The 25697-nt window shown below is 45.7% G+C and overlaps 1 protein-coding gene across 5 annotated transcripts in view; it reads right to left on the minus strand.

Moving 5' to 3' along the window:
- Window positions 1-25697, minus strand: part of RGS6 (regulator of G protein signaling 6) — a 188837-nt gene that overhangs the window by 95284 nt on the left and 67856 nt on the right. For all 5 annotated transcript variants that reach the window (XM_068964417.1, XM_068964418.1, XM_068964420.1 and 2 more), the window contains 3 exons: window positions 8881-8931; window positions 5113-5219; window positions 3721-3772 (listed from right to left, as the gene is read on the minus strand). In XM_068964417.1, coding sequence (XP_068820518.1) covers window positions 3721-3772; window positions 5113-5219; window positions 8881-8931 — 210 coding nt within the window. The remainder of the gene's footprint in view (window positions 1-3720; window positions 3773-5112; window positions 5220-8880; window positions 8932-25697) is intronic.

Genomic DNA, 25697 nt, shown 5'->3' on the forward strand with positions numbered 1-25697 from the left:
GTTTCTGGTTCTTCCTCAATCCAAGCCACACCTATTCTGAATTCTTAGCTCCAGTGGCATATACTTTCTGGCAATAGGGCTTCCACAGAACAAATAAGCTCAAACATCATCCCGGGAGTACTAATACCAACCCCCACTATGGTTTTTATTGACTCCTTATTATGTGCCATACATCAAAACTTGCACACATTTCTAATTAACGAAACAATTTAATCCTAACCAACAACCCAAGAAGTACTATTATTATTCTGCTTTTAAAACGAGATTTCAGAGGCACAGAGAGGTTAAGTAACTTGCCAAGATCACACAGCTAGTGGAACCAGTCGACAACGGGCCCTTTGTGCTGACTTCTCTCTTGGTAAATACTGATTTTTCTGATTAACCAGGAAAAGGCAATGATTATTTTGTATTCTGAACTTTAACTTCTCTATTTGATTTCCCAAAATGGAGGTACAGGAATTCAAAATAATTTTGCTTCAGTGAGAGCCTGCTGTAAATTATTATTTTTATCCCTGTTCTTACTTCACAACTAAAATCACAAAAATCTGTAGAGAAAGGGAAATGGTGCCCTGCTGTATGCAGGGTAAGATGGCTGATGGTTGTGGGTTTATATTCAGGCAAATATTTGAATTTTACCTGGGCCCAGGTTTTTGGGTCCCACCATCCCCCCAACCCTCTCCATTGCCTGGAAAAATATTGGTTTTCACATTCACAAGGGTACACGGCTGCTGCATGGAACTGAGCTACAATTATTCAAATTCCGAGTTGGGCTTTTGTGAGCAGTATTTCAGCCCCAGAAGCACTTATTTTATAAGCAGCCAAATGCTGCTCCCGTTTCAAGCTGGAAACCTGGTTGGACCCGCTTATCACATCATTTAGGGCACAGCACAGGTCCAGAGGGACCCGTGGAGATGCCTGCAGATAGCTGATGAGACAGTCACGGGGCCCTGCCTCCTGCATCAGGGCCATGCTCCAGACTTGGAAACAGAACCACTGTAGCCTCGTAGGGCAGAGGCGTGCCAGGATTCTGTCCTCAGAACTATTTCCAGTTGCTGGTTTCCCCTCCCTCAGAAGTGTGATCCAGAGCGTGTAGCTTATCACAGGGTCTCAGGACAGGCTCCCTGGAGTACCACCCAGCTGCAGCTGGCTCTACCTTCCTGTGAAAACCATCCCTCAAAGAATCCAAGAAGTTGTTACAGGTCTCATTGCATGCTCCGGTCCCAAGGAGAGCAGCTGTGCGCTGCCCCAGCAGCTGAATCAGTGAGGAGGGTGCTGTGTGGAGGGGCAGACCATGAAAGGAGCATCTAAGTTCAAATTCTGCTGCCTCTACTGAGTGTCTGTTAATCACCTTTGATAAAGAACCAGTTGTTGTTCAGTCGCTTAGTCGTGTTCAACTCTTTGCAACCCAATGGACTGCAGCATGCCGGGCTTTGCTATCCTTCCCTATATCTTGGAGTTTGCTCAAACTCATGTCCATTGAGTTGATGATGTCATCCAACCATCTCATCTTCTGTCTCCCCCTTCTCCTCTTGCCATCAACCTTTCACAGCATCAGGGTCTTTTCCAATGAATCTGCTCTTCACATCAGGGAGGGAAAGTATTGGAGCTTCAGCTTCAGCATCAGTCCTTCCTAATGAACATTCAGGGTTGATTTCCTTTAGGATTGACTTCTTTGATCTCTTTGCAGTCCAAGGGACTCTCCAGAGTCTTTTCCAACACCTCAATTTGAAAGCATCAATTCTTTTCTTTATGGTCCAACTCTCACATCCATACATGACTACTGGAAAAACCATAGCTTTGACTGGACGGACCTTTGTCAGCAAAGTGATGTCTCTGCTTTTTAATACACTGTCTAGGTTTGTCATAGCTTTGCTTCCAAGGAGCAAGCACCTTCTAATTTCGTGGCTGCAGTCACCATCTGCAGTGATTTTGGAGCCCAAGAAAATAAAGTCTGTCACTGTTTTCATTGTTTCCCCATCTATTTGCCAGGAAGTGATGGGACTGAATGCCATAATCTTTTTTTTCTGTGAATGTTGAGTTTTAAGCCAGCCTTTTCACTTTCCTCTTTCACATTCAATAAGAGGCTCTTTAGTTTCTCTTAGCTTTCTGCCGTTAGGGTGGTGTCAGCTGCATATACGAGGTTATTAACATTTTTCCCAGCAATCTTGATTCCAGCTTGTGCTTTATCCAGCCTGGCATTTCTCATGGTGGTGGTTTAGTCAGGTCCGACTCTTGTGACCCCATGGACTGTATGTAGCCTACCAGGCTTCTGTGTCCATGGGATTTTCCAGGCAAGAATAGTGGAGTGGATTACCATTTCCTTCTCCAGGGGATCTTTCTGACCCAGGGATTGAACCCACATCTCCTGCACTACAGGCAGTTTCTTTACCAGCTGAGCTACCAGGAAAGCCCTGTACTCTACATGTAAGTTAAACAAGAAGGGTGACAATGCATAGCCTTGACATACTCCTTTCCCAATTTTGAACCAGTCTGTTTTTCATGTCCAGTTCTAACTGTTGCTTCTTGACTTGCACACAGGTTTCTCAGGAGACAGGTAAGGTGGTCTGGTACTCCCACCTCTTGAAGAATTTTCCATAGTGTGTTGTGATCCACACAGTCAGAGAAGCAGCTGCTGCTGCTGCTGCTAAGTCTCTTCAGTCATGTCTGACTCTGTGCGATCCCATAGACTGCAGCCCCCCAGGCTCCCTCATCCCTGGGATTCTCCAGGCAAGAACACTGGAGTGGGTTGCCATTTCCTTCTCCAATGCATGAAAGTGAAAAGTCAAAGTGAAGTCGCTCAGTCGTGTCCGACTCTTAGCGACCTCATGGACTGCAGCCTACCAGGCTCCTCCACCCATGGGATTTTCCAGGCAAGAGTACTGGAGTGGGGTGCCATTGCCTTCTCCACAGAGAAGCAGAACCATCAGCAGAACCATCAGCAAATACTGACTGAGTGCCCACTATGGCTTAGGAACGCACTATGCCCTGGATAATACATGTGAATGAGGTGGACCAGCCCTCCCCTCATGGGGCTGGCAACTGACTGGGCATCCAATCCGAGTACAGCGTGGCAGATGCGAGGATGTGGCCTCTCTAGGCCTGAGCTGTACCTGAAGTACAGGGATAGTATAGCTTTAGAAGACTGACACATAGATACATTAAATAGTCTTCATGGAGAATACAGGGCAAGAGTCTAATAAACCCCTGCTTGGACAGAGGTAATTCCCTGCTTACCCAGGGCCCAGCTTCACCCACTCTTTGTTTGCTCAGGTAGGGTAACTCATATACCCCTCTACGGCCTGTTACTCTTCCCTTCCAACTTCCAACCATCAAAAACACCAATGAATTATTAAAAAGTCTTAACAAGTCTGTGAGAAAGGAAATGGCCAGGGGGACGTGCCCCCTTGATCCAGCCCTGCCTGAAACCCTGTCTCAGGAAGTAGTGGTCAACGGCCACTGGCCCAGTTCTCCATGGCTCCACAAAATGAGCACATTGGCCAGACCTGATAAAACTTTTCTTCCCCTCCCACCTTCCCTTCCAAGGGCTGCCTCTTTCAGTGGGCCCTGCCTTTCACCAGTATGTGGAACAGCACCTGTCAACTATACGAGAAAGGGCTAAGCAGGGCAAAGACCCTCCTCCCCGTGCACCACAGTCACCCACTCAGCAAAGATGTGCCTTCTGCATTCCCAGTAAGTGTGGGCCGTGGCTTCAGTGCTCACCATAGTCCGTGTTTTCAGGTTCCCAGCAATTTGAAGGCCAGAAGTATGGGGCCTGCAAAAGAGCACAGAAGTCAGGACTGAGGATGCCAACTCATGCCCTTCCCTGCCAGGGGCCCATGGGCAGCCCTCCCCTGGCCCACGGAGGATTCCTCCCTGACAGGCTCTGTCTGCACGTCCTTTGTGTTGACACTGCACCCTGACTCTTTCCTGTTCTTAGCATAGCTGAGGCCAGTCAACATTTTGATCTAAGTGTTGAGAAATAAAATCTCAGGTCAGCCAAATAAATGCAAAAATGAGAAACCTAGTTTATAGGGCAAAAACTTCATATCCTGAAACAATAGAAGTCTAATGCAGGAGTCAGACAAGCACCATTTCCTGGGGCACAAACTCCAAGTTCCTTTATCACTTTGCTATGGACTGAATGGTGCCCTCTTGAATTTCTATGATGAAGCCCTAACCTACCCACCCCCCACCCCCACCCCAGTGTGACTGTATGTGGAGTAAGGAAGTGATTAAGGTTAAATGAGATCACATGGGTGGGGCCCTGATCACACAAGATTAGTGTCCCTATAAGAGGAAACGCCAGAGAGCTAAAAACCTCTGTCACTACGTGTCATTCTCTCTACAACGTTAGGACACAGTGAGAACCGATCATCTGAAAGTCAGGATGAAAGCTCTTCTCACAAACTGAACTCCACTTGAGGCTTAATCTTAGACTTCCAGCCTCAAGAGCTACGAGAAATACATTTCTGCTGTTTAAGCCACCCTGTCTATGGTATTGTTATTTTCTTATGGCAGCTGAGCAAACTCAGACATTCTTTGACCCTGTCTGAAGAACTCCATTCCAAAGCCTTTTGGTTTAGACCTTGACACAACCCCTTATGCTCTGCTCAAATTTACTGTAGGATAGGATCTGAGAAAAGGAGAGGAAAATGTTTGGGAAGTGTTACTAGGTAGTGAATAGAAATTTCACACTAAGAAAGTATATGTAACATGATATAGCAGTAGGATTAAGGACTTTGCAATCCAGCTGATCTAGGTTCCAATCAAGGCTGTCCCCTGGATTGACTAAATGTCCCATTAATTCTCCAGGTACCTCAGTTTTTGCAACTGTAAAATGGGTGATCTTTATCCCCCCCAAAGTTTGTTCTTTAGAATAAGTGAGATGTGTGTAAAGCAACCAGTGAATGCTAAGTTCTCCATGAGGGCATTTTACTATTATGCGTGTGTGTGTGTGTGGGGGGGGTGTGTGCAAAAAATAGCACAGACAAGTTTTCTTTCCCAGAGTTGGTGGGAGGTAGGAGTTGCTTCCTTAAATACCATCAGTTTTTTTTTAGGTAGTTCTAATCTGAGATCAGATGATGAGAAGAAAAGGAGAAGCTGAAGGCCTACCTGGAAACGATAAAACGTGCCATCATCTTTCATGGTAAGAACATGGTCTGAGATGGGAAAGACGTAGCCCTGGGCAGCTATAAGGCTTCCCAAGTGTATTGCTTCAACTGAAGGGACAGGGAAGAAGAAAGAGAAGTTATTGCAAAACTGTCATAATGCAGGGGCTACTTAGATGAGGTGTAAGTGGGATGGGGTAGGGTGAGCAGAAAGGCAACTGGAAGTCAACTGTCATCATCCCCAGATCACAGCATGATTGGCTGATAATTTCTGAAACGACTGCACTGGGCTGGGTGGAGATATCAACGGTTGGGAAGGTGACACGTGTCTGAGACTCCTATGGATCCCAGCTCTGAGCGTCTGATATTGTTTAACCCCCGAAGACTTCCAGAAAAAAAGTCTAGCTTCCAGTTAGGATCATGAGCTCTGGTGTGGAAGTCTGTAACTAAGTGAGATGCTTTATGTAAAGTGCTTAGCAGTGTCTGGTGCATGGTAAATGCTGGCAGCCCTGATTCATATTTTTAGTTTCATTCTTTCTTTTTTTAATCACCACCAGCAATGAATATGCAGCCCATAGAGTCTTCAGACTCACACTGCATTTCCTGACATGAGAATCTCACCAGCAACGAGGAGGGTATTACTGTTCTCTTATGGATAAAGAGGAATTAGAGGAAGAGAAGGCAGTAGCATAGCGAGGCCAACCTAATACAAACATTGATATTTTTGCCACAACTTGTTTTGTTACTTTAGCACCAGCCATAAGTAGATTCACATAAATAGTTAAGAATCTATATTTACTCTGAGCAGAGCTAAGAAAAAAGAAATTTAGATGGTTCTATCAGACATGATGTGTGTGTGCTAAGTCGCTTCAGTCATGTCCAACTCTTTGCAGCCCTATGGACTGTAGCCCATCAGCCTCCTCTGCCCATGGGATTCTCCAGGCAAGAATACTGGAGTGGGTTGTCACGCCCTCCTCCAGGGGATCTTCCCAACCCAGGGATTGAACCTGTATCTCTTATGTCTTCTGCATTGGCAGGTGGGTCCTTTACCGCTAGCCACCTGGGAAGCCCACATGATAATCTTTTACAAGTCTAAAAGAATTCTTATCAATAAAAATTAATTTTTGACTGTAGAAATTATTGACATACTCAGGGAGTCTCTACGAATTATTAATTTCATAAGTTCTGAAGCATTTAAAGTGACTTGTATTGGCTTTATTTGCAAACTTTTGGGGAGTTTTAGCAAGTAATTAAACCTCTTCATTGTGATTCAGGCAATGTAATTTTCAGAGCTGGCTCTAGAAGGCTGCTCAGCGATAGTGCTACAATTTTCAAGAGGTTGTATATGATCCAGTCATTTTGCATATTGAGAGTCTGCTATTCTTCTTTGGAAGGAGTGCATACATTTATCACTGGTAGAATTGGGATGAATGGAATTGTATTGTACTTGCTTAGTGATAACGAGTTTGGTTCTGAAATCTATATGCTTCAAGAATCATGAGTCCAGCAGAAAAGGGAAATTTCATCACCTGCTCTTTCTTCAGAGAAGGAAGAACAAAACCCAGTAAGAAGGGGACTTTCATGTCACCAATCTGGAGCTAGAAGTCTCACTTCATTCTTCAAAAGGCTTGTGCTTAGAGACGCTGCAGATGGGAAGGAAGAAGGGAGGGAGGGCGGACTTTGGCCACCTGATTTCCCAGGGTCTTGGTTGGCCTCATTTCTGCTGGTGAATTGTCCTGACTACTGCTCAACTACTTCCCAGAAGCCCAGATGGGTTCCAGACCTTGATATACTCCCAAGGGCATCAAAGTATAATAGACCATGAGAGATAAGACCTGTGTCATTCAGGACCTCTCGCAGAAGCTTTGCTCATCAGAACCAGGATTCCTACAGCATGGTCCACCACTAGGTGGTTCAGGGCTCTCAGAATATACCATTGCTGCTGCTGCTACTAGCACTGAAGATAATGAAAAAATACCTGTCAGAAATGATAATTATTCCAGAAGGGCAAAGAAAACAGTACTCTTGGAAGAGAAAAAAAAACCCCATCATGAAGAAGCGTGACTCTTCATCATGTAACTAAACTTGTAGAGACTTACACAGTCCGGTTTTTCAGAAGCAGATAATCAGAAGTCCAGGCTGCATAAGGCAAACACTTAGGGCAGTCAATATGGGTTTTTCCCTTAAAAGTATTAGCATTTATAGTTTTCTCCTGTGGTTTAAGAATTTGAATAGAATTAAGAATTTCCACTCGACATGACAGTGATCACTAGTCATGAGGGAGAGAAAGGCTAGTGCCAGTTCCGTTCATGACCTGCTTTTCTGGCACTCAGATTTCTGGCAACTATGTTTAATTGAATTCTATGTAAATTATAAATTGGGCTTCCCTGGTGGCTCAAATGATAAAGAATCTGCCTGCAATGCAGGAGACCTGGGTTTGATCCCTGGGTCAGGAAGATCCCCTGGAGAAGGGAATGGCAACCCACTCCAGGATGAATGCCTGGAGAATTCCAGGAACAGAGGAGCCTGGTGGGCTACAGTTCATGGTGTCACAAAGAGTTGGACACAACTGAGCGACTAACACTTCCACTTCCATAGTCAATGGTCTATTTAGGGCTTCCCTTGTGGCTCAGTGGCAAAGAGTCTGCCTGCCATTGCAAGACACATGAGTTTGACTCTTGGCCCAGGAAGATCCCATGTGACAAGGAGCAACTAAGCCTATATACCACAACTATTGAGTCTGTGCTATAGAGCCTGGGAGCTGCAACAAGAGAAGCCCCCACAATGAGAAGCCTGCACAACTAGGGGAAAAAAGCCCTCTTAGCAACAAAGACCATGCGCAGCTCTCCACCACCCCAAAACTCACTAAATAAAAATAACTTTACAAATAGTCTATTAATATTAAGAGCATCAGATTAAAATACAGAAATGCCTGAGCTGTCATAGTGACCCCAGCAAGGAATCACAGTTGAAGCCAGACACCTAGAATAGGCACTTGAAAAAAATCTTTAAAAAGCAGAGCAACTGAAGGCCATTTAATTTGGGGCAAGTAGATCTAATCCCCAAGAACATCAGAATACATTACTGGATGTTTGTAAATATGACTTTCAGGCATCAAGAATACTTAGTTAAGATGGGGAGTGTATAATAACTTCAGAAAAGTTTACTTACCTAGAATTTTTATTTTTTCCTGGAACCCCCCCCGCCACCTCCATTTTCTAATTATGCTGTAAAAATAAATTTTATTGCTTATTTGCTGGTGGGAACACAGATTTGAAAACTGCTTTATTGGCCAGGGTTTGCTGTTGTTTTTCTGGTGAGGTTTTCCTAATTGCATTGCACAATTAAAGTTGAAAAAAATCACTCCTTCACTTCTTGCAGAAGCAGAGAACAGAAGGAGTCTTAGCAAATAATTAAACCTCTTAATTGTGGATCAGGCAATCTAATTTTAAGAGCTGGCTATAGAAGGCTGTTCCGTGACAGTGCTACAACTTATCTTTAATTGCTGTGGCTAACCAGAGTCCATGTTATTGTATCGGGCTCTTTGGCATTCTAAATGGTTGCTCATTTCCTCCAAGGGTAATTTAAATTTAAAGACAGAAACTCAGTGGAGGAAATAAATTAATTTTGTTTGTAAAGGGAGTGAGTCCACATCTTGGAATTCACTTGTATAAGCCCAGTTCTCAGGAGGGTAGGAGAAACTGGTTTGGAATTTGGGTATAGCTTGTTCACTAGTATCATGCAGGTAAAGTCAGGGTTGAGGGTCAAGTACCTGGGTCCTCGATGGAAAGGTTCTTCATAAGCCACTGTACAATGTCTGTACCTGCAACAGTAAAGCAATTTCAGTTGAAGACCTCATGGATATTTAATTCTGTGGCAGAGGAAACATGGGGTTACCCGAGAGGTCCCTAGGTCCAATTAGCACACCCTTGGAGAGCTAGGTAATACTTATACTTTTCCATCCTAACCAACTCTTTCCACCCATTAGGATGCTTCCATAGTCACAATCCCATTCTTTTCCTTAAAAAATCCATGTCTGATGACTCAGGATGATCTTGTATCCACGTTTCTAGGGAGCTTCGGGAGGGGACTTCCTGGGAATACATATTTTGATGACAGGCTAGAAGACATTTTATCACTCCAGAACATTTCCTGAGGGAGGAGACTTCTTTTAGCTCCCTATCCCCAATGGACAAGGCCTGCCCAACAGAGATGACCATACAGGTTCCTGAAAAAAAAAAAAAAAAAACCTCTAATTTCTTCTGGACTGGGCTTATCCTGAAGGAGTAAGCCCCTGTGTCTGTGGGAGAAACTTCTGTGTGTTCATCCAAACCTCTGTCCTCCATCCCCTGGGCAACAACTAGATTACGCTTTCAGACCTTCCTGCAGTTGGGTATGGACTGAGTTCTGACAAAAGAATGTGGGTGGAAATGCCATATGCCATTTCCAGACTCGGACCATAAAAACTCCTGTCTGTCCCTCCACATCCCACACCCTTTCATCCCCCTCTGCTGGATGAAGGGAGAGAGGGCAGAGCCACCATGTGGAAGGAGCCTGGGATCCTGAACAGACATGAAGACTGATGCCCATCTGGGGCTCTGAACTGACTGAAAAATATACTTGTGATGTTGAAACCCAGGCATTTGAGAGTCATCTGTTTTAGTATCTAGTATGACCTTAACTAATGTAAATCTTAAGAATCAGAAGGGACTTTTAAAACTTATCTACTCCAATCCTAGCCAAGCATCATCCGCAATACCCTGGATAAGAGGTGTTCTAATTTCCATTAAAAACAAACAAACAAACAACAAAAAACCCAAGTGCCTGGAAACTCACAAATTCCTTCCTGGCAAGCCTGTCCCAGGTAAGTCATCTTCAATTTCTCTGAAGTTGGCCCTTCTCTGAATTCCTCTCTTCGGCCTTAGTTTTGCCCTCTGAAGATAGAGAGAACTCAGACCTCTCACTCTGTGAGACAGTCCTTCACTTACATGGACAGTGCACTTAGTGTATTAGCAATGCTATCCTAGAGTTTCCCCTGCTCCAGGTGAAACATGCCTGGATTCCTCAGCTGTTTCTTCCCATGATATACTTTGGGGTTTCTCATCACTGTGGTCAATATTCTCTGAACATATTTGCTTTTGCTTGCCTCCCTTTAGCACCTAGGACCAGCATTCTCAGGAAAGTGCAATTCACGTGGGGGTGAAAGCGAAAGTGAAGTCGCTCAGTCGTGTCCCACTCACTGTGACCCCATGGATGGCAGCCCACCAGGCTCCATGGGATTCTCCAGGCAAGAATACTGGGGTGGGTTGCTATTTCCTTCTCCAGGGGATCTTCCCGACCCAGGGATCAAACCTGGGTCTCCCACATTGCAGGCAGATTCTCAACGTTCTGAGACACAAGGGAAGCCCTCATGTGGGGGTAGAGGAGTGCAATTTTCTGGGAGGTTCTGAACTTCTGGACAATCTACCATTGTCATTCCCATACCTCTCTTTAAACCAGTGCAGATCTTCAAAGGTCTGTACTTTATCACCTCAGGATGAAATGTTAGATGGAAAACAATCGGAAAGGGGCAGTGCTTCCAGAGACCCGAGTCTTGTCATGGGTCTGAGTTGTGCAGTAGGGGAGAGGGCCTGCCATCAGCTCTCCTTGCATTGACTCCCAGCTGAAACACCGGATAACCAGCAGAGGGGGTTGAACAAATAGTCCCTTTTTCCAAAAGGAAAGTTGCTCAGAAATTTGACTGAGGGTGAGAAGTGAGATCAGTACAGGCCTGAGTGCTAGACATTTTGTTGTTCTCTGGAAGGAGAAGGAGTCTTGCAGAGCAGACTGTCTGGTTCTTTGTGTACCACCCTATCCGCCCAGGACCAGCCTCCACTGACACAGCCCTGTAAGTCCCCCACATTTCAGCCTCAAAAGCAGGACTTCTAAGCATTGCCCCTCCTGGATGGCATCTATGAGCTAAACTTTGGATTGAAAACACTCCTATTCATTCATGTCCTTTGAGAGAAATGGTGAGTATGTGTGTGTGTGTGTCCACTTCCTCCAAATTATACAAGTTCAACATTTGTCCTCGGAAATGAAGAACAAAGCAGAAATCAAATAAGAACTGTAATCCCAAGTTGGGAGTGGGGTGGGGGGAGACTCTAACCTGTTTTTCCCTCAAAAGAAAAATAGTCCTTTTTTTTTGTGGGTTGCCTAGAAACGGAGAGGTTTCCAGCATCAGCAACAGCTCTCCCCCGGGCAGGAGGATTATCTTTCTGCTGAGCTTGCTGAACCATTATTTATCACCTGCCAAGATTGATTACTCACCCTGGGACAATGACAGCCCTTCCTTTCCCCTGTTAATTACTGTCATCATTAATATCCATGTCGCTAATTAGTATTCATTCACATTGAAACTCCTTCCTTGCTATCATATCCGCTCCCCACCCCCCACCCTACCCAGGCCTTCGGCGCTATTGTCTGGGTTTCTGTCCTGCTTTGGCTTTCTGCACTCATGTCCGGCCTAATTGTCCACCAGGCTCTGGTTTGCATTCACAGAGCTCAAGAATCACATGTAACCACAATTTTGGTAAAGAAAGGAAAGCCACAAAAGCCCCTGGCCTTCTCCTCTGGCACTGCAGGGACCACAGACCTGGCTTTCTAGTCGCTGGTGCAGCCATCATGACCGTCACTATTTCATTCGGGGAACCGGGTGACCATCCTCAGGCTCCCATGGGGCCGAGCTGCTGCCCCTGGCTGTTGAGGGTACCACCTTCTGTCTGTAGCAGCACACACCCCACTGCCATCCTCAACACATGTGGGCCCTGCTTGGGGGACCTGAGCACACACAGTGATGCCCGGGACTGTGGACAATTTCATTCTCATGGGCATGGGTTATTGCTTTGCCAGGCTAATCCAGGAAGGGCCAGCCTCAGCCTTGTGGCAGATTCAGCTTCAGGAACAAGAAAGGGAAACCTGTCATAATATTATGTCCTTTAAGATGGCTACAATTACTACACTGTAGAATCAAGCGAAAATAGTCCAAATCAGTATCAGGGGAAAGCATTTTTAGTCTTCTTTTTTTCTCTTCCCTTTCTTCCTTCTTTCCCCCTTCTCCCAATCATTCTTCCCTTCTTATTCTAGTAAGAAATCAAGCAGATTATTTTTCTATTCTATCCAAAATTGATGGTTGCCTTTTGTTACTGCTACTAGATTCTGTTTCTTATCTTTGTCAAGCTGCAGTCCCAAGTGGAGCGGGTCTGGAGCACAGCCTCCCACTGCCCCAGGCCCGGCACTTGTGCTGCTCTTCAAGACTTCCCAGGTGGCTCACTGGTAAAGAATCCACCTGCCAATGCAGGAAAAGCAATAGATGCAGGAGACGCAGGTTCCATCCCTGGGTCGGGAAGATCCGCTGCAGGAGGAAATGGCAACCCACGCCAGTATTCTTGCCTGGAAGATCCCATGGACAGAGGAGCCTGGTGGGTTATAGTCCATGGAGCGCAAAGAATGGGACCAAGCACACACACAAGGAAAGGGCAGAGGAATGAAGATAGGACTTGCGAATCTGTCTACTTCCTGAGGAGTAGAGAGCAGGAGGCTTGTCATGGGCCTCTGATCAGTGGTTCCCTGGCCATCTGGCTGGGCCTGAGTCTCAGAGTGGCCTTCTGTAGACTCTAATGGGGCTGGACTAAGGGTGACCCCCTCCTCCCTGCCATTTGTTTACTTACTTACTTGGGTAGAGTGAGACTCAGTGACCTCCTTCCAAGTCATATTAAGTCTAGATCAATATAAACTGGATTTGAGTAAGCTAGTAAGACCTTCCAAGATTTTAGAGAGCCCTCTTTCTGGTGTGGGGGAGACCCTTATTATAAAAGCATTCTGTTCTGGGCTCAGCTTCAGGTGTTTTAAGCTCCCTGAAAGAACAAGGGATACCCTGAACTTCTTTTGAAAAAAGTCAGAACCCAAGCAGATCCTATGATGACACACTTCTTTCATTTCCCCCAAAGTTTTGTATCAATCTGAACCCAAATTAGACTATGCAAGCTTGACAAAAGACTGGTTCCAGTCACCTGCAAATTTCAAGTTCCCTGCAACTTGGTAGCTTGTATATCATGGTTCTGGTAACTGAAGCAATTAACAACTTACTCATCAGTCCTGCCCACTGGGGAAAGACACTTCCATTTGAGTAAACTATTGTTTTCTGGAGCCCAACTGAGGGTAAGATGGTAGTCCTTAGGCAAGGGTATGACTCCATCCTCCATTGGATTGTCACGAAACTGCCAAGGTCTCAGCTGCTCCTCTGAGTGCAGAATGCAGCTTTATGCCATCTCGTCATGCAAGCAGGTGCTATGTGCAGGCCAGTGTCCACTCAGAAGGATGACAATCCCCAGTGCCCACTGTACTAGGCCAGCACTAGACACTTAACCCTGTCGTCATATGTCATCTTGACAATATGTAAAATATAGTAACTCACATTCATTTTAGAGATTAGACCCAGAGAGGTCCCAGGTCACATGTTACTACTTAATGCAGCCCAGTTTATAACCCAGAATATCTCATGTCTAATATTATTTCCACTACACTGTTCTGCTCCTCTTATCTCTGAATAACGTTCCCGGTAGTACACAGAACAACTGGAAAAGTTATCTTCTGTACTCAACTGCCTTCCTGAAGCTGAGACACTAGTTTAGCCATAATAATAATTACTGCTTTAGCTATTAAGCTAATAATTTATTGAGTAATTTCTCTATTTGAAGTTTTAGAATGATTCTACTATAATACTGCATGCACGCTAAGTCGCTTTAGTCATGTCCGACTCTTTGCAACTCTTTGGACTGTAAGCCCACCAAGCTCCTCTGTCCATGGGATTCTGCAGGCAAGAATACTGGAGTGGGTTGCCATGCCCTCCTCCAGGGGATCTTCTTGACCCAGAGATCAAACCTGTCTCTCTTATGTCTCCTGCATTGGCAGGCGGGTTCTTTTACCACCAGCGCCATAATAATTTCATGATGTAAACAGATTATTATCTCCATTTTGCAGATGAATTGAAGGACACTCTATAAGTAGAGAAGCTTTTACAGTTTTAGGCCATTCTTTTCTGACTTGGTTAAAAAACAATAAAATATAACAGTTAGCTATCAGAGAAAGCTTAAGAGGAGACATTGAACTGGGCTTTGCTGGGTGGATGAAGTGAATAGCTGCCAGTAGGAGAGAAGGAAATACAGGTAGAAGGACTAGTGTGGTAAAGCCTAGTGGCATTTTTGAGGGGTACTGTTTGATCAATGGGTTTGATTTTTCCAAGGAAAATGGTGTCACATTTAACAGATATACACTTGCTTCCCAAGCATATGAAGCAATAAAGCACATTGCTTATAAAGTTGGGCAGACTTGAGTTCCACTCATGGTACATCATTTGCAAACTGTATGACCCTGGGCAGGTGCCTTAACCACCACCCACTCCAATCTCCATACTCATGGGTTAACTGGGGGAAATTCTGCCTGCTTCCAGAATAAAAGAGAAACCCTCACCAAAATCCTGACCCGTGGTTTTGCTGAAATTTCTTATTAGGTCACCTACCTGCTCTGTGCCCTCATTTTTTCTTGTATGAAAATGAGGACGATAATAAGAAGGACCTGATGTTTAGGCTCTGGGGTTAAAGGAGACGCTGTATGCGCAAGGCCGGCACAGTGCCTGGGATGTAATAAGCATAATACGCGTGAGCTATGGAGGCAGTCTGTGTTTCATATTCACATTGGAGCCAAGTCATCGGCATGGCTCAGAGAGGCAGCAACAACTTGAACTGCTTGTTTTCCGCCTGTTTTTTCATTTCAGGCCTCAGAGAATCTCAAAGGTCTTCTGATACTTTTTAGGAGGGGTTTTCTTGATGGACAGAAGGGGAGGGAGTTGCAGACGGCAAGCTTTACGAGGCGGTGGGGCCTCATGGAGCCAGGGGGCGGGGGACCTGCTCTGGCAGCTTTTGTAGCCTTGTTCCTCAGAGGACACTTTCTGGGTCAGGGAGGACCTTCTCTAGGAGCACTCATCTCAGTTTGGAACTAGACATCCACGATGTGATGACTTGGTCAGTGTCTGCTTCCCCCCCCGTATCTGCTTCCTGGGACCATCTAACAAAGCACCACAAACAGAGCAGCTTCAACCACAGAAGGGTATCGCCTCTCAGTCCTGGAGACGGGAAGTCCCGGACGCAGATGCGGACAGAGCTGGTTCAGCCGAGGGCTGTGGGGAGAAGCTGTTTCAGTCTCTCCCTCCTGGAGGTTTGCTGGCAGTCTTTGGTGTGTCTGTCTTGTGGAAGCATCACCCCCACCTCTGCCTTCATCTTCACATGGCCCCTTCCTGTGTGTGCTTCCCTCTGTCCACTTCCTCCTCGTTCTAAGGACATAGTGGATGAGGGCCCACCTAAGCTAGATCACCCTAACTAATTACACATCAACAACCTTGTGTCCAAATCAGGTCACATCCTAAGGGCTCGGAGGTTAGAACCACGACATAGAAATTTCGGGGGTGACACAATTCAACCCATAACAATCGTTCTGAGTAACCAGGACTCTTATATTTTTTCATCTCCAGCACCAAGCAAAAACCTGTCATGAAGCTGGTTTAATTAATGCTTATTGATCAATAGCTACATTCAAATGGGCATCATGTAATACACAGCCATTCATATTGCACATATTCATTACATTAAAAAATTTTTTTTATCAGTTTTTTGTGACACATGAAAACTTCATCACAGGCTAGCACCAGTTGTGGTATTAGGCATTTTGCAACTACTGCTTTAGAAGAAAGTTCAAGGTTTTTCATCCATTGACATTTGCTTTCAAAAATCACCTTTCTCCCTGTAAAAGGAAGTCTCAACAAACACTTTAAAACACATTAGGTAAATAGATAAACAACCAGGATTGGCTGCCTAGCACAGGGAACTATATTCAGCATCTTGGAATAAACTATAATTGTTGTTCAGTCGTTAAACCCTGTCCCACTCTTTGTGACCCCATGGACTGCAGCACACCGGGCTTCCCTGTCCTTCACTATCTCCCAGGTTTGCTCAAACTCACATCTATTGAGTCTGTGATGCCATCCAACCATTTCATCCTCTGTTACCCCCTTCTCCTTCTGCCCTCTATCTTTCTCAGCATCAAGGTCTTTTCCAATAAGTCGGAAAAGGACCAAAAAAGAACATAGATACCTATTCATATACATATATGTATAACCGAATCACTTTGCTGTATACCTGAAATTAACACAACATTGTAAATCAACTATACTTCAATTAAAAAACCCAAAACATTAGGCAGTAATCTGAACTGCCCCCGTCTCCTCATTCAACCCTGGCTGTCAATTAAAGAGGGCAACCAGTAGAAGGAAAGGTGGTCTTCAGTGCTCTTCTCAGGTTGAAAGACCCCCTCCTCCCTCCTCTCTCCTGGCCCTGCGCTGACCCCCCTGGCTCTCTGGCTGCGGAGTTCACACTGTCTGCGATCGGTTTCGAATCGCGCTGATTCTCCCTTCTTAACAGGAGGCTTTTGTGTCAGTCTGACTTGAACAGTTTGGAGCAATGAAATCCAGACACGCGACCGATGATTTTGAATGGGCGATACCCAAGCATCACTGCCTTCTTCAGCCCTAAACCAGGGCGGGCCGGGCCCACCTCCCTGGGGTGTTCTTTCCAGGCCAGGCACATAGGCCTGCCCACCTCCATGGGCACGTGGCAACTGCGCCCCACAGCGACCCACAGTGGGAAAGACAGACAGCCAGCCACGGGGAACCCCCTGGTGGGCTTTCTCCTGCCTGCCCCCTCCCCCCACCTCAGACCGCGCTTCCCCACGTGCTTCCCATGCATTATGAAAAATAATAGGGGGCAGGAGACCGGGCGAGGTTATTACCAACTCATAAATCAACCGGGAAGCTCGGAGGGTTGTGGTGAGGTGTCTGAGCCGGGCTCCCCCCGGTTTGTTATCTCACCCAGGGCCCCCACCATTGATTCATAACCTCATAACCCTCCGCGTCCGAATCCCAAGTCTTCTATCTAATTGTCACCCGCCGAGTACATGATTTGCAAGGGGATGCGGGCGGCGGCAGAAGCGGGGGTGGAGGAGAGATTAGTTTTGTCAATCAAAAGCGTCCAGGGCGAGGTGCACACCCGGGATTTAGCTCAACGATCAGCTTATTAAAGGGGAGGCTGGCTATGCTACACAGATGCATTTCGCACAGGGAGATGGAGGGTCTCGGCCTCGGTGGGGGGGGCGGGTAGACCCTGCTCCCTGAGGGTGGCTGCCGCCCAGGCCCGCCTTCCGCCCCATCCGAAGGCAGAAATGAAAAACAGACAAGCAGATCTGCAGCTTTGGGGGAGAAGTGAGCTCATGCCAGGCATCCACTAGCCACATTGGAGAGAACGTGACAAACGTTCTGAGGACTGTGGCTCCTTTGCAGGAGGGCTGGAGGGGTCCCAGGGCTGGACGGTGTCAGGGCAGGTGCTGTCTACTGGTCACCTCATCTGTGTGCCTTTGAACCTGAAACGTGGTCTGAGAATGTTGAAATTAATCTGAGAGGCTAAGGCTTTCTGGAAGGGAGCAGGAGAAGCAGTCTTTGTGATGCCCAGGTGTGCAGGCTGCAGTCACTTTACCTGGAATCTGATCTGTCTGACTGTATTGTTTGGGAATAATGCTGACATGCTTCCACAGCACTGATCTAAGGCTTACGTCTGCAAAGTGCTGCTGGACACCTGCCACCACCTTGGGAAGGGCAAGGTGTGCTCAGCAGGGAATGTGAGCAGACCAGGTTTCAAGCAGAGTCTGGGACACGCAGGTGCCTGGGCAAAGACTGAATCAGTGTTGCATTCATTTTAGCTCCGGGGCCCTGGAGCTCTGGCTTCCTGGAACACTGTTGGTTTTTGTCATCAGACAAACCTGGGTTCATATCCTGACTCTGCCCCTTCTAGCTGATCACCTTGGATAGTTATTCAACCACCTTGAGACCCAGTTTATCCACTTGCAAAATGGGTCCATCACAGAATCTACCCCAGACTGTGTTATGAGTATTTAAATGGAGGTGGGCACCCCGATCCATGAGTAGTTCTGGTTCCTTTCTGCTTACAGCTGATGCACACCTCCATCTGCCCTGAGTGGAGTCTGGCCTGGAGCTCATCTCCTCGGCAGCGAGCCTTAGGTGGAATCAAGCCTTCCTCCTGGCTCCTCCCCTAGCCTGTGTTGTAGGCCTAGACTAGACAGTTCAGAGCTGGCTCTAGCTTCCATCTTTCAAGCTTCTCTGTGTCATTCAGATGAATGAGTCCATCCTTTTAAAAACTGGTCTGGGACCTTCTCCATCAGTAGAAGATCTACTCCCAGTTCAATTTGCAGTTCCTGAGATAAAACAGAACCCCAAAGGACCCCAACATCTCTCCTCCATCCCAGCTACAGCCAAGCCCTTATCCTGGCGTCTACCACCAGGGTGGGCCATGAATCCGAATCCTATGTCTGAATCTGGGTTCCCCCTCCCAGCAGCTCTGCAACCTTGGGGATGTGCCGTACTCTTTCTAGGCTTCAGTTTCTCTAGGATATGATATGAGAGGGAGGCATGCGTTTTTAAAGGCTGCTTTGGCTGCTGCGTGGAGAAGGGATTGCAGAGGGGCAGGATAAGCAGGAGACCAGCCAGCAGCCATTTTTCATGGTTTTGAGAAGAAATCTAATGCAGGCTGGGCTCCCTGGTGGCAATGAGATGGAGAGGAGCAAAATGGGGCCTGGGTCTGTTTCAGAAGCAGGGCTCCTGGTCCCCTTTGGATGCATGGGACCCGGAGCATGAAAACAAGAGGAGTCAGGCTTGACTTCTGGTTTCTAGCTTGACTAACTGGATGCAGGTGGAGCTTAGCCTACCTGAGATGGGGAAGCAGGTTGGGGAGGAAGCCTGGGTTCATTATTGGCCATGTTTTGTCTGAATCAGATTATGCAGCAGCCATCCAAGTGGTGATGTTGATACCAATGGACACAGGAGGCTGAGTTTTCAGGGACAGAGCAGGCCTGGGATTGTATTTGGGTGTCACTGGTGGGTAGAATGTACCTCAAGGAGGGAGGCTGGGTGAAATCACCGGAGGAGAACACGTAGACAGAGAAGAGAGGGCTTTGGAACCAAACCCTGGGCCTGGCAGTGGCATGGCTGGCTGGGAACCCAAGCCTGCCCATCCTCGCTCTGGAATGCCTTCTGTTACCCTGAACGCTCGGGCTTCTCTATTATGTGACTTATCCAGTGATGCATCCTCTTCCTCAGGAGATGGGAGACGAGAGGATAAATGAGCTCCAACTCTCCGCCAGCTCCTCCTGGAACCCGTCTTTCCAGCCACCTCCCTTTCTGGCTCACATCATGATTCAGGGAAAAATCAACACTACCCAGTATGCCCAGCACCTGACTGCTCTGCCCAGCACCCAAGCCAGAGCGGCAGCTAAGGGTTTCTGCGTTCTCTTCTGATTTATAACTTAGTTTAAAAACTTGCTTTCTGGCTTTTCTGTCACTAAGTTCCCTGAAAGCATCTTGTGGGGGCTCTGGAGCTGGCCCGTGGCTGAGCTCTGCTGGGTGAACACAGCCTGGGAGTGACGTCAAGCTTCACATCCCACCCGGGGTTACAGACTCTGGGGAGGAATGCCGTCTTTCTAGTGGACAAGCCTCATTTCATTTCCATCAGCTCCAGACCAAGAGAAGCTGGCTTTTGTTCAGAGAACATGTTAGGAATGTTTCAAACTGAGAAACTTTGTACAGTTTCTTGACATACAAATGAGTTCCGTTCCAAGAGCGCACTCATAAGTCCGGTTTGTTTGTAAGTCCAACAAAGTTAGCCTAGATAACTAGTTAGCCTAGATAAAGTTAGCCAATCATACTGTGCTAGGCTTACAATACTTCTCACACAAATAATACATAGAAAACAAACACAAAAAATAAAGAAAACATTTTACAATTACTTTTTACAGCCGTATGGCTGCTTTACAATGTTGTCTTAGTTTCTGCTGAACAGCTAAGTGAATCAGTTATATGTATACATGTATCCCCCCTTTTTTCCATTTCCTTCCCATTTAGGTCACCACAGAGCACTGAGTAGAGTTCCCTGAGCTGTGCAGTGTGTTCTCATCAGCTATCTATTTTATGCATAGTAGTGTCTATATCCCAATCTTTCAGTTCTGTACATCTGTGTCTCTATTTCTGCTCTGCAAATAAGTTCATCTGTACCATTTTCCTAGATTCCACATATAAGCCAAATTCTACGACGTCTGGTTTTCTCTTTCTGACTTATTTCATTCTAAATGGCAGTCTCTAGGTCCGTCCATGTCTCTGCAAATGGCATGGTTTTGTTCCTTTTTTTTGACTGAGCAATGGTCTGTTGCATATATGTACCATATCTTCTTTACCCATTCCTCTGCTGACGGATACTTAGGTTGCTTCCACGTCCTGGATATTGTAAAGGGTGCTGCAGTGAACACTGGGATGAGTGCTATCTTTCTGAATTATGGTTTTCTTTGGGTATGTGCCCAGGAGTGGCTGGGTCATATGGCAGTTCTATTTTTAGTTTTTGAGTATTCTGTTTCTGAGTATGCTGTTCTCCATAGTGAACCATTTACATTCCCACCAACAGTGTAGGAAGTTTCCCTTTTCTCCACACTCTTTCCAGCATATATTGTTTGTAGATTTTTTTTTTTTATGATGGCCATTTGGACTGGTGTGAGGTGATACCTCACTATAGTTTTGATTTGCATTTCTCTAATAGTTCGTTAGAGAACAGGCTGAGATGAGCTACCCCACATCTGAGGTCACGGGTGGCGGCTGAGAGGAGCTACCCCATGCCCAAGGTCAGGGGCGGTGGCGGAGAGGAGCAACCTCATGTCCAAGGAGTGGTGGCTGCACGGGTGCAGGAGGGCCGAGAGGAGCTACTCCACGTTCAAGGTCAGGAGGGGCAGCCGTGAGGAGACACCCCTTGTCCAAGTTAAGGAGCAGTGGCTGTGCATTGCTGGAGCAGCCATGAAGAGATACCCCATGTCCAAGGAAAGAGAAACCCAAGTAAGACGGTAGGTGTTGCAAGAGGGCATCAGAGGGCAGACACACTGAAACCATAATCACAGAAAACTAGTCAATCTGATCACACAGACCACAGCCTTGTCTAACTCAATGAAACTAAGCCATGCCGTGTGGGGCCACCCAGGATGGGTGGGTCATGGTGGAGAGGTCTGACAGAAGGGGGTCCACTGGAAAAGGGAATGGCAAACCACTTCAGTATTCTTGCCTTGAGAACCCCATGAACAGTGTGAAAAGGCAAAATGATAGGATACTGAAAGAGGAACTCCCCAGGTTGGTAAGTGCCCAATATGCTACTGGAGATCAGTGGAGAAATAACTCCAGAAAGAATGAAGGGATGGAGCCAAAGCAGAAACAATACCCAGCTGTGGATGTGACTGGTGATAGAAGCAAGGACCAATGCTGTAAAGAGCAATATTGAATATGAACTGGAATGTTGGGTCCATGAATCAAGGTAAATTGGAAGTGGTCAGACAGGAGATGGCAAGAGTAAATGTCGACATTCTAGGAATCAGTGAACTAAAATGGACTAGAATGGGTGAATTTAACTCAGATGACCATTATATCTACTATTGTGGGGAGGAATCCCTTAGAAAATGGCGTAGCCATCATGGTCAACGAGAGAGTCTGAAATGCAATACTTGGATGCAATCTCAAAAATGACAGAATGATCTCTGTTCATTTCTAAGGCAAACAATTCAATACCACAGTAATCCAAGCCTATGCCCCAACCAGTAATGCTGAAGAAGCTGAAGTTGAACGGTTCTATGAAGACCTACAAGACCTTTTAGAACTAACACCCAAAAAAGATGTCCTTTTCATATAGGGGACTGGAATGCAAAAGTAGGAAGTCAAGAAACACCTGGAGTAACAGGAAAATTTGGCCTTGGAATACAGAATGAAGCAGGGCAAAGACTAATAGAGTTTTGCCAAGAAAATGCACTGTCATAGCAAACACCCTCTTCCAACAACACAAGAGAAGATTCTACACATGGACATCACCAGATGGTCAACACCGAAATCAGACTGATTATATTCTTTGCAGCCAGGGATGGAGAAGCTCTATACAGTCAGCAAAAACAAGACTGGGAGCTGACTGTGGCTCAGATCATGAACTCCTTATTGCCAAATTCAGACTTAAATTGAAGAAAGTAGGGAAATCACTAGACCATTCAGGTATGACCTAAATCAAATCCCTTATGATTATACAGTGGAAGTGAGAAATAGATTTAAGGGCCTAGATCTGATAGACAGAGTGCCTGATGAACTATGGACGGAGGTGTGTGACACTGTACAGGAGACAGGGATCAAGACCATCCCCATGGGAAAGAAATGCAAAAAAGCAAAATAGCTGTCTGAGGAGGCCTTACAAATAGCTGTGAAAAGAAGAGAAGCGCAAAGCAAAGGAGAAAAGGAAAGATATAAGCATCTGAATGTAGAGTTTCAAATAGCAAGGAGAGATAAGAAAGCCTTCCTCAGTGATCAATGCACAGAAATAGAGGAAAACAATAGAATGGGAAAGACTAGAGATCTCTTCTAGAAAATTAGAGATACCAAGGGAACATTTCATGCAAAGATGGGCTCGATAAAGGACAGAAATGGTATGGACCTAACAGAAGCAGATGATATTAAGAAGAGGTGTTAAGAATACACAGAAGAACTATACAAAAAAGATCTTCATAACCCAGATAATCACGATGGTGTGATCACTCACCTAGAGCCAGACATCCTGGAATGTGAAGTCAAGTGAGCCTTAACAAGCATCACTATGAACAAAGCTGGTGGAGGTGATGGAATTCCAGTTGAGCTATTTCAAATCCTAAAAGATGATGCTGTGAAGGTGCTGCACTCAATATGTCAGCAAATTTGGAAAACTCAGCAGTGGCCACAGGACTTGAAAAGGTCAGTTTTCATTCCAGTCCCAAAGAAAGGCAATGCCAAAGAATGCTCAAACTACTGCACAGTTGCACTCATCTCACATGCTAGTAAAGTAATGCTCAAAATTCTCCAAGCCAGGCTTCAGCAATACATGAACCATGAACTTCCATATGTTCAAGCTGGTTTTAGAAAAGGCGGAGGAACCAGAGATCAAATGGTCAACATCTGCTGGATCATCAAAAAAGCAAGAGAGTTCCAGAAAAGTATCTATTTCTGCTTTATTGACTATGCCAAAGCCTTTGACTGTGTGGATCACAAGAAACTGTGGAAAATTCTTCAAGAGATGGGAATACTAGACCACCTGACCTGCCCCTTGAGAAACCTATATGTGGGTCAGGAAGCAACAGTTAGAACTGGACATGGAACAACAGACTGGTTTCAAATAGGAAAAGGAGTACATCAACACTGTATATTGTCACCCTGCTTATTTAACTTCTATGCAGAGTATATCATGAGAAACGCTGGACTGGAAGAAGCACAAGCTGGAATCAAGATTTCCAGGAGAAATATCAATAACCTCAGATATGCAGATGACACCACCCTTATGGCAGAAAGTGAAGAGGAACTAAAAAGCCTCTTGATGAAAGTGAAAGAGAGTGAAAAAGTTGGCTTAAAGCTCAACATTCAGAAAACTAAGATCATGGCATCTGGTCCCATCACTTCATGGCAAATAGATGGGGAAACAGTGGAAACAGTGTCAGACTTTATTTTTTTGGGCTCCAAGATCACTGCAGATGGTGACTGCAGCCATGAAATTAAAAGACGCTTACTCCTTGGAAGGAAAGTTATGACCAACTAGATAGCATATTAAAAAGTAGGAGATTACTTTGCCAACAAAGGTCTGTCTAGTGAAGGCTATGGTTTTTCCTGTGGTCATGTATGGATGTGAGAGTTGGACTATGAAGAAAGCTGAGTGCTAAAGAATTAATGCTTTTGAGCTGTGGTGTTGGAGAAGACTCTTGAGAGTCCCTTGGACTGCAAGGAGATCCAACCAGTCCATCCTAAAGGAGATCAGTCCTGGGTGTTCTTTGGAAGGAATGATGCTAAATCTGAAACTCCAATACTTTGGCCACCTCATGCAAAGAGTAGACTCATTGGAAAAGACCCTGATGCTGGGAGGGCTTGGGGGAAGGAGGAGAAGGGGATGACAGAGGATGAGATGGCTGGATGGCATCACCAACTTGATGGACATGAGTTTGTGTAAACTCTGGGAGTTGGGTGATGGACAGGGAGGCCTGGCATGCTGCGATTCATGGGGTCACAAAGAGTCAGACACGACTGAGCGACTGAACTGACTAACTGAACTGAACAGTTCGTGATGTTGAGCATCTTTTCATGTTTGTTGGCCAGCTGTATGTCTTCTTTGAAAGAATATGTATTTAGATCTTCCCCGTCTTTTTTTGCCGGGGTCCAGCCCCGGTGGATCCAGGGTAATTCGAAGGGGAGACGGAATCGGCGTCCTAGGAATTAATTGCTTAATTAAAGATATATAGAGAGATTAGAAACGGATAGTGTAGTAGGAAATATTAGTGGAGAAAAAGAGGCTGAATAACTTGGTTTATGTGGAATACCAATAAAATTCCAAGACAAGGAATTTGCACTATCTACGTTGGGCCACTGGTGCCACTTGAATATTGGAAGGTGCCCCTCCTTGGGCTCCTTCTCATGTGCAACTTAAAAGCCGCGGCAAGTAAGCAGACGTGGCGAGCATCCACGCTCCAGATGGGAATTCAGCCAGAAAAACGGGGAGCAAGGAAGAAACGACACGGGGGAATCAGTCTTTCCAGAATCTGATCCCATTTCTTTATTTTTCAGGTTTGCTTATATACTTTTTGTTATACATAGGGATGAATACAGAGTCATGCGGGGGTCAGCAGACCTGACCCTTGTCAAAATCAGGTGCTTCATATAAAACTATACAAAGGTCTTACGGGTTTTACATCATCTTCTGGCCATGAGGCCTGCTGACATTTTATGGCCCTTTCTGATAACGGTCAGTCAACCAGAAAACTTATTTTTTCCAAGGGGTGATCTTTTCTTAAACCAAGCACCACCCTCCAAATAAAGTTGCATTCCTATAGGGTGAGGGTGTAGTGGGTTACAATCAAGAAAGGAATTTACTTAGCCTAAGGTTTAACATGATTATAAAGGTTAATACTTATTTTTCCTATATGCTAGTTATATTCATTATAAGGGCAAGGAATATGGAGATGTAGCAGCAAATATTGGCTCAGCAAATGAAAAACCCTTCACCAATATAAGTTCTAATCAACCCACTACACTATACTAATAATTTTCTAACTTCTCAAAAGAGTCTGTATTTAGAAAGTTTTAAAGCATCTCGTGCCTCTCACGGTTGGGAGGCTGTAAACAATCACATGTGGCCGGATGAACCCGCTCAGGCAGGCTAGAGAACCTTCAGAGGAGTTTGTAAGTTGAAACACTCTTGTCACGCCCAGGAATTTTTATTAACTGGAGCTGCAAGTTAACTCCTTCTCCGAGAGAGGTGATGGGGGGTCAGCCCCTCGTAAAGTCAGAGGTATAGGTGAGAGCATAAAACAGTAAAGTAGGCAGACCCTGGTTTTGGGGGTAGATGCTCAGGA

Source organism: Capricornis sumatraensis, chromosome 2 (assembly GCF_032405125.1).
Source record: "Capricornis sumatraensis isolate serow.1 chromosome 2, serow.2, whole genome shotgun sequence".
In the NCBI taxonomy this organism is placed as follows: Eukaryota; Metazoa; Chordata; class Mammalia; order Artiodactyla; family Bovidae; genus Capricornis; species Capricornis sumatraensis.